Source organism: Alosa pseudoharengus, unplaced genomic scaffold, assembly GCF_046254945.1.
Source record: "Alosa pseudoharengus isolate Yale_2024_CS ecotype anadromous, Long Island Sound unplaced genomic scaffold, YU_APseudo_1.1 YU_APseudo_1.1_scf_10, whole genome shotgun sequence".
NCBI classification, from domain to species: Eukaryota; Metazoa; Chordata; class Actinopteri; order Clupeiformes; family Clupeidae; genus Alosa; species Alosa pseudoharengus.
Window position 1 is genome coordinate 11,744,576 of NW_027468565.1, and position 9,529 is coordinate 11,754,104.

The 9,529-nt window shown below is 42.3% G+C and overlaps 1 protein-coding gene across 2 annotated transcripts; it reads left to right on the plus strand.

The window, feature by feature from the left end:
• Positions 1-2,005: 2,005 nt before the first annotated feature.
• chst6 (carbohydrate sulfotransferase 6) lies at positions 2,006-9,195 on the plus strand. Of its 2 annotated transcripts, none has more exons than XM_076263394.1 (2): positions 2,006-2,150; positions 4,555-9,195. In XM_076263394.1, exon 2 carries the CDS (start codon positions 4,577-4,579, stop codon positions 5,774-5,776), a length of 1,200 nt encoding a protein of 399 aa, XP_076119509.1. In that variant the 5' UTR covers positions 2,006-2,150; positions 4,555-4,576; the 3' UTR covers positions 5,777-9,195. The 2 variants fall into 2 exon arrangements, with proteins under 2 accessions (XP_076119509.1, XP_076119516.1); XM_076263401.1 differs by having other exon boundaries at positions 4,559-9,195.
• Positions 9,196-9,529: the final 334 nt, after the last annotated feature.

Genomic DNA, 9,529 nt, shown 5'->3' on the forward strand with positions numbered 1-9,529 from the left:
CAACAAAGATCTACTGACTAGATGCCAACAAGACAGCATGGATAGTGTTATAACAAAGAGGCGCTGGAACTGGATTGGACATGTTCTGAGAAGAGAGCAAGACCGCATCCCAAGAAAAGCCCTTCGCTGGACACCTGAAGGGAGAAGAAAGAAATGATGACCCAAGAACACCTGGCGGCGCACAGTAGAAGAGGAAATGAAACCTGACATGGGAAGGTGTCCAGAAAACAGCCCAGAATTGACCAGAGTGGAGAACCTTTGTTGCTGCCCTACTTGCCAGGAGGCAAAACGGGCAGTAAGTAAGTAAGTACATGACCCTGAAAGTTAATTGTTAAAGGAGAAATCCAGCTATTTTTCACATAGATCTCCATTTCTCAAGGTCACCAAGTACTGTTGGTACGGAAGAAAACTAAAACAATCGGTTTCACCTAGTTCGAGTTGCTGCAGCCAACAGTTAGAGCTTCCAGGCAGCTACAGAGCTACACTCTGGGGTCATGTTCATGAGACCCCATGTTCATGCCCCCAGAGCTTTAGCTGCTGGCTGCAGCAACTCAACTGCCAATAGAAAATACCTGTTCATAGGTGTTGAATGTGGAATGTTGCCTTTACTGTACGTTTGAAATAAAAAAAACTATTAAAATGATTTTACACTTTATTCACTTTTTGTAACACATTGTTATTTATTTGAACACAACTGTACAGTATTCGTAAAATATAGTACTTGTTGTTGCTAATGTTTGGTATTGCAGAATAGGCTGAATGTGGTTCATCACGTGTAAGTGACAAGTTAAAAGTGTTTGCTAAATGAATAAGTGTTAATGTAAAATGCATTTCTCTGCTTAGGTAGTTTGTTGGTCATGAGAAAGGAGCAGTCACAGATGCAGCGTTTGTTCCACTCTTCCTCTGAAGTCTTCCCACAATTAAAAGGTGGCAATCAGCCACACCAACCAAATGAATGCAGGCTCACAAAATACAAATGTGCAAGCTCTGTCCCAAGACACAAGCACACACTGTTCCTCTTTCTCCTCAACAGAATGACCTCATACAGCCTGGCAGCCAATTCTCTAAGTCCAGCTCACAGTCAGTTGTATCCACTGCAGTCCAGCCAAGTACTCTACCCAATGCAAAACCAAAAAGAAGGACAGTGCAATAGATGAAATGTTAAGTGGCCATGGGTTCTCCGCAGCACCTCTCGGTGTGCATTGGTTCCACATGATGATTCCAGTTATGAGCAAACACGGGAAGTGAAATACAATGGACAGGATATGCAGTTTCAAAGTTTTCCTGTTACCATGGCCTGTTTTGTTACAGAACTATGTTGATCTGGTAATGAGTTGTTGCAAGCAAAAGCTATATGAAATTAACCAGTGTAATGTGAGATATGGGCACAGGTAATTTATTTCACTTTGACCCACGAGTAATTTGTTGACTGTGGCTAACATATAAACTGCATTTTATAGTCCATAGCTATAGTTAGTTGACACTCACTTCAATGCATATTAATTGATGAGGCTTAACACTAGATATTTCTGAGCTTTTGTGGGGGTGCAACTCGATATGGGGGGGTCACCCAATGGCTGGCCTTTATAATCTTTTCATAATAACGGAAACAGAAATGTTTATGGAAACAGTTGTAGCCTATTTCAATTTTCTACAATGTGGTGTCATATTTTATTTGTGATTTATCCCCCCAAAAAATGTCTCATTGATGATACCAGTTCATGTCAGTTTACATCTGACTCTTCCCCTGTCCTGTGAAAAATAAATGTGTAATTACAAATAGGCTAAAACATGCTGTTCATTATTTTTCTTTTTTTTTTTTATCATCACACTAGTGCTAGAAACTCCAATCATTTGGATATCAGGCAATCTACAAAATAATCACGCATTAAAACATTGCCACGTGTGGTTCATTAAGCTAGTTTTTTCTCTCTGCCAGCCACATTCCCTCCTCCCTTCACACTTGTAAGCAACGTCCCCCGCCCACTTCATTGTCAGTCGCTGCTTATGGCCACGTCTCAAAGCTATTCCTTATACACTTTTGGAGGAGCTGAGCAATGAAAATGTATTTCTGAGCCGTGTTTCTACTGGTCCATACAACAATAGTTATTTTGTTTCCATTCTACGAACCCAAAAGGACGCGCAATAAGGTAAGTCATGGGTAGGCTACTTCACTGTTGCCATCGACCGTTAAGCGAACAGAGCTCGCTGAACTCGATATGCCTAGTTTAATGGTAATGTTAAAAATGAAAAACCCTCAACGTCAATGAAATGGAAGTCAATGGAAATTATTTAGAGGCGACATACAGACGACAGTGCCCTGGAAAAACGCGAAAAAAATGAACTATTGCCATTATTAACGTCCCAAGTTATGAAATGTGTGTCCTCTCCTTAAACCTGACCCCATAAATCACCATATTGAGGGTACAATCATAAAATCCAATACAAATTATTGATAAGCCTAATTAAACTAATTCTCTTTTTCCATTGCCTCTAGGTCAGTAGATCAGTCAGTCAGTAGACAACACTTTGGGGAGCTTGAGTATGTATGGCCTATAGAAAATATTGTGAGGCAACATGATAATAGAAACATGGTTTTGCCTCTCTTAGAGTCCATAGCATTCACAGTCAGCAGTGACAGGAGATGGGGGCTTGGAGAATGTAGCAAGTGAAATGGGTATGTTTGAATTGGATGGAATCTGTTGAGTATTTGTTTACTTGAGACTGTGTGTACAAGAAGAGACCCTGATGAGTGGGCTATACACTCACGAGAGAGAAGTATTTCTTCGGTCTTAAAGCAACACCAAAGAGTTTTTTGTACCTTAAAATAATGTTTCCAAAATCGTTTCAGTGGTTCATCAACTCGTAACAGGGTGAACGGCACTTTCTGCATTCGCTTCGCGGCCCTCTATCGGCTATTACCGCACTATGTAAGTTTGCTGCATCGGGTAGCGGATCTGTAGTTCGATGGAATGAGACATGAGAAACTACAAATTTAACTTGCATCTGATGTCGCAATACATCGTACTTTCATAAAATCATGCAACTTATTCTACCTTGTCTGTGGACATTGTTATTTGCAAAGCCGGTGCTGGATAAACAAATAGTGCATGCGACAGATGAAAAGTTCTTTGGTGTTGCTTTAAAGTTTATGATAGACAAAAAAGTTAGGAGATCTCATTGAAAGAGAATGGGACACTGGGAGAGGAGGCAGTCCAACAGCCAAAAGCCTTTTTATTTATTATTTTTTTTCATGAAGAAATGAATAAGTCTGCACAGTATGCTGAAGGAATGGAAGAACACACTGTCCCCTCACTCAGAAACTCTTAAAGCAGTTCTTTTCCACTATGAAGGCACAAAGGCTTGTATGGGCTTGCCTCTTGTCTAATTAGAATGCACATTTACATATGCTTGATAAACTAACATGGACAGGGAGTGCCTAAATAGACCAGCTTCTTCTCACCATACATTATTAGTTGCCTGCTGTAAGGAGTAAACATGTAGTCCCCTTGAACAAACTGGACTGCCGACTGCCCTGGGAGAATTTGACACTGTTAGTGTTACCAGTCACATCTCTTCTTTCATAATACTGGCATGTGCCTTTGTGACGTGATTTTGTCAGTTTGGACATGGACACCTCTTGTTGTTACGTCCTACAATACGTCCAACAGAAAAAAAAAAAAAAAGTGAAAATGTTTTTCCTTATACACAAATCCTCTATCAACCTCATAGAGAGAAGACACCAATTGGTTTGTGTCACTGCCATCTACAGGCCACAGGTCATTACAATAGGGACCATTGTGTGAATTGATCTTGTAATGTTGCTGGTCTTTGTGGACGATAGGAGCACAGACCAGGGCTCCCGAACAGTTTAAGTACATTGCACTACTGAATTTCATGTAAGAACCAGAGGGTTGTAGCCTAGAAATCTAGACGCGCCCCTCTAGCAACTCTCCGTTGACTTGTGAGCTCTAGAAATCGAAACTAAATCTGGCATTGAAATCGTGTATAGAGTCGTTTGTTGGGCTTAACATAATGATTGATGGCAGAGTTGCAACGGTTTGGCTTGAATTCCCTGCTACTTGAAAACAAATATCCTATTGCGTCCTATTGCGTGCAGAGGGAATTTGAAAGACAACTGATTATCCCGACCCTCGGACTGAGCACTGCGAACGGTGAGTGCCCAGACCCTACATTTTAATGTGGGTCTGGCTCGCCAGGCTAAGAGGGTTGTACAATGCTTCCTATAGAATGCTCTGCAGCTGAGTTTCTGAGGTACTGTAAATCAAGCGGCTCCATGGATGACTTGGCCATATGCAACAGTTCTATAGGGGAGGAGAGGGAATTCCAGCGCACACGTGTAATCTATTAGACTAAATGGCGTTTTTTTATTTTGCCTCTCTCTTGCATACATGCTCTCCCGTCCACCATTTTTGTCCTTCTCTGCTTTTCTTTGTCTCTGTGTTATTCATTGTTTTCTCTACTGACCTTGTTTCTCCCACATTTCCCTCCTCACTTCCTCTCTTTCTCTCTCTCTCTCTCTCTCTCTGAAAGATAGAAAGGCAGTCCCACCACAATGCGTCCCAGACTTGCCCCACCAGCCCTGGTAACTCTGGTACTCCTGCAGCTGATCACCATGGTGGTGATGTTTGGCTGGTACCGCCACCAGTCCCCAATGAGCACCCCCTCGCCTCCAGCGCAGCGCAAGGTCCATGTGTTACTGCTGTCGTCGTGGCGATCCGGCTCGTCCTTCCTGGGCCAGGTGTTCAGCCAGCACCCGTCCGTCTTCTACCTAATGGAGCCGGCGTGGCACGTGTGGATGACGCTGGGGCGCGGGGCACGGAGCTTGCGCATGGGCGTGCGCGACCTGCTGCACCAGGTGCTGCAGTGCGACCTGTCCGTCATGGATTCCTACATGCCGCCGGAGCGCAATGTGTCGAGGCTGTTCATGTGGAGCCACAGCCGGGCACTGTGCTCGCCACCAGCGTGCACGCTCACGCCGCGCAACGCTTTCAGCAACCAGACGGAGTGCCAGAAGCACTGCGACAGCCGGGGCCTGGCGAAGGCCGAGGAGGCGTGCCGCAGTTACTCGCATGTGGTGCTCAAGGAGGTGCGCCTGTTCGAGCTGGAGTCGCTCTACCCGCTGCTGCGCGACCCGTCGCTCGACCTGCGCATCGTGCACCTGGTGCGGGACCCGCGGGCCGTGTGGCGCTCGCGCGACAAGTCGGCCGGCTCGTTCTACCGCGACAACGCGGTGGTGCTGGAGCAAGGTGATGGCAAGGGGCTCGAGGCGCAGTACCGTGTCATGCAGGAGGTGTGCCGCAGCCACGTACGCATGCACGAGACGGCGCTGCTCAAGCCGCCTGACTTCCTGCGCGGTCGCTACAAGATGGTGCGCTATGAGGATCTGGCGCGTGACACGCTCGCACAGGTGGAGGCCATCTACCGCTTCACGGGCTTGGAAATGACGCAACAGCTGAAGGACTGGATCTTCCGCATCACGCATGGCAAAGGCAAGGGCACCACAAAGGAGTCTTTCCAGATCACCTCGCGCAACGCTGAGGACGTTTCGCGTGCCTGGCGGACTACTGTGCCCTACGAGAAGGTGAGGCGCATCCAAGAGGTCTGCAAAGGCGCCATGTCCCTGCTGGGCTACCGTACGGTGGACAGCGAGAAGGAGCAGCGGCAGCTGGACCTTGATGTGCTATCACCACGGGAACCCTACAAGTTCAGTTGGCTGCCCTCCAAGACCACCAAGCGCTCCAGTAATGGCTAGCACACCATGCGCAAGATAGGTAGCCTCAAGAGCAGAACAGTTACTCAGACACTTTGCTTTGAGCACCACGAGGCACAGACCACCATGGTCATCCCATATGAAAAGACTATACAACCTCATCATTGCAACAGTAGAGGCACATTATAATGTGTTGACCCGCTCTTGTATGTGTTACATAATTTATTTGTTGTGGAGGAATGACTCGGGTGACAGCTGAATGAATGTTTGAAAGTATTTACAATTTTTTCTGATTGCTTAAGCACATTTTATTGGCTGTTTTTAGCAAAGCTCTACACACAAATAGGAGAACCTTTCACTAATTCAGCAAAATATTGTAGTTCTCTTGCAAAAGCTAACACACCTTGCTTAACTCTTCACACCTTCGTAAAAATTGTGTTTTCGTATCAAACAGTAAAAACAAGCCATCACAATAATAAGCACACAATGTGCCAACTACACACTAATGGTATGAATAAAAAACACATCTGGCTTTTGCTTTCTCTGTGCACTAGGTAGGCTATGTCAGTTTGAGGTCATACTTTTGTTCTCAGTGATGTTCTCTTCCCCCTCCTCGTACTCTCCTTGTCCTCTTCCTCTAACTTCACCTCCTTGTCCTTTTCGTCCTCTCCCTCTCGCTTCTTCACCTCCGTGTCCTCCTCCTCTTCCTCCTACTTCTTCACCTCCATGTCCTCTTCCTAGGCCTAGGCTTCCTAGGTCCTCTTCCTCCTCCTCTAATGCTCACTCTTCTTACTCTTCCTGCTCCCTCCATTGTACTCCACACGGACAGCTTACATGTGGCTTATTTACACTGCTTAGGCTGATTGCAAAGTGAACTAATTATCTAAAACAGTTTTCAAGATGTGACAGTGTGCCAGACAGTTGGCAAAATAGTGCAAATAATAGTCATACATGTGTATAGTTTTGCTAGGAGTGTGTTTGTGAAATTGAGTGTAAGCAGTGAGTTGTGTTTACAGTTCTGCAAAAAGAGTGCTGTGCAGTGGATTGTACCTACAGTTTTGCAAAGTGTGTGTTACAAAATTGCAAACTGAGTGCAAGGTAGTGTTTGTGCTTTTAGTTTTGCAAATTCAGTGAGTGGTTTTGCTATACAAATTAATAGTTTTAGAAATTGTGCTATAAGAATCACGGTTAGTGTTTAAGCATTCATAAAAAAAACTGTAAAAGGGACTGTGGTGGCCCCCTGCTGGCAGAGGGCAAGTGTTGAAGGGGCAACACTAAAAGGCAATTTTATGGGGTTTTTTTTACCAAATACGTTTGTCTCCCACTTGTTTACAAAGCCGATAAGATTTAGGAACCTGTCTTTTGAAAGACCCTTCAGAAGCCTCGTTTACATGGATACTTTTAATCTGATTAGAAACAGATTAATGGCTCAATCGGAATAAAAATGCCTCATGTAAACACCTCAACTGATCGGATTGAGCCCGATCTGACTAAATTTCCAATCGGATCGAGAGAGGTGCTGTACTCCGTTCTGATAATCCGATGGATAGAAAAAACACATTTAATCTGATTGCTGGAGTACAACAATCTTTTTTTATATACATTTCCACAAAGGTGGTACCTGTGTGGTAATTATGCACAGTGACGTAAACAAATGAGTTTCCATGCCGGCAATACAACAATGAGCTTCTAAATGATTAAATGCTTGTTCCATGTAAACACAGATTAAATGTCAATCGGTTTATTTAGTGTTCATGTAAACAGTTCGGTTGAAATCTTTAATCAAATTAATTTCGATCTGATTGAAAAGAAAAAAAACAACCATGTAAATGCAGCTATTGTCTTCTATGTTGATAAAACAACAACATGCTAGAGACAATGATACTACAGTTCATTAACCCCACGTCCATTGGAATTGACATGACATATTTTTGGGTCTAAACCAATGAAAATCTGTGATTTCACCATTTTAATTATGATTTGTAAATGATTGGATCCTGATGACCCAATCAGAATGCAGTTAGGGCCTGTAACTTGATCTGAGAGCACTTCATCAGACAAGACAAGCATGGCTCTGAAGCTAGATAGGAACAGGACTAAGCACCTTTTTCCCCTCATAAATATAAATTTATGTTTATGATAGCCTAACCAATTTGCACTCAGTATAATTCTAACCATTGCAGGTGATGATATTTGAAGTTAGTTTGAATATATTTCATAACAGTGTAGTACAGAATTTTTTCAAAGTTTAATGTCCATCCCAATGGACATCAGGTGTTGGGAGATGTTAGCCAACACATTTAATTAGTGTCACCAGGCAAGGTTTTGACATATCCTCAAAACCCAAGCTATAATTTTGAATGCATTTTTTATTTATTTCAGCTATTTTGGATGAATGTGCACTCATTTTACTAAAACGCTCCAAATTTACGAATGGTTACTAAATTGTGCGCTCTTTTTCCAAACATTAAAATTAGAATGTGATGAAATAAAATGAGAGTGCAATTTAGCAAATGAGCCCACAATGTAGTAAAATAAACACACTGTTTAGTAAAACAAGCATGTGATTTACAAAATTGAGCGCACAATTTAGTAAAATGAGCACACACACTTTAGTAAAGCACATTCCCTCCATATACACAAACAAATATGTTGCAAACATACCCCGGTGTTCCGTATTGGAACATGTAATTAAAAAATTAAATTTAACAGTTCAGTTCATAAGACTGTGTGAAAACAACAGTGCAAAAAGCAAAAAACAATGCAAACTGTGTGTGTGTATTGAAAACTGCTGAACATTCACCACAGGTATTGTGTGGACGCAATCCGGCACATTAGTTAATGTGCATGTTTTGACTTGCTCACAGACATATAAACACATTCAGACATATGCAAACATTCAGTTCCAAATGTTTAAGTCATATGTGATTATTACTTTCAATACTACTATGTAAAAAACAAGTCCTCATGTCATTTTACACCTATTTAGTCGAGGCGTCCATTGTAATGGACATGATTTAGCAAAAAATTATTTTTCCCACTTTATTTCTACATTGGAGAGGAGTAAAAATCAGCTGAATAATATTTTTTTGCTCAACAGAAAAAAAACAGGTCTGAAGGGGCTAAGCAGAGATATAATGCTATTACTGCATTATATCATTTCAGATATTCTAAAAAGTTGCAGGCAATAATCCTCTAAAAAAAACTGCAAGGCTTCGGGTAACCTATTCACTACAATTGCAAAAAACAGTTTTCCAAAATATTTGCTATGCAAAAAGGGTAATAATATTCTTTCAGAGACCATTAGGTGCATCAAAAACTTGATTGAGAAATCAATAATGTATGAGTTTCTAAAAAACACCCATTCATGTGTATTGTGTGTATGTGGAAAAACTTCAGGTCTGCTTTAAGCTTTCCCTGAACAGAACTGACCTGATAAACTATTGGTGTTTGATATTCTAGTTTGTGCTATTATCATTTCTCTGATACCAAATTACTCTCTATTCATTGTATGTAAAAAGAATATATAAGAGGCTGGAATTTTAGACTCAGTATCTGATACAAATTTGATTCAGAAACTGACTGGCAATTTAATTTCTTAGGTCTGTACTCAGGTCAGTTACAGACTCTCCTCTAACAAGCAATGAGAACCATCTGTTTCCACCATAATTCAGCTTTGCAAAGCTGGCTATGTCACAAGCTTTCTAGATGTAACATGGGAATTAAGGGATGGTATAAGCTTTGGAGCCTTAGTAGAGAACATATCCAATTCTGGCCTCTGCAGCTATCGTGGCT

Bases quoted from the DNA above. Each gene is read 5' to 3' on its own strand.
- chst6 (XM_076263394.1), top strand. From the start codon at position 4,577: ATGCGTCCCAGACTTGCCCCACCAGCCCTGGTAACTCTGGTACTCCTG.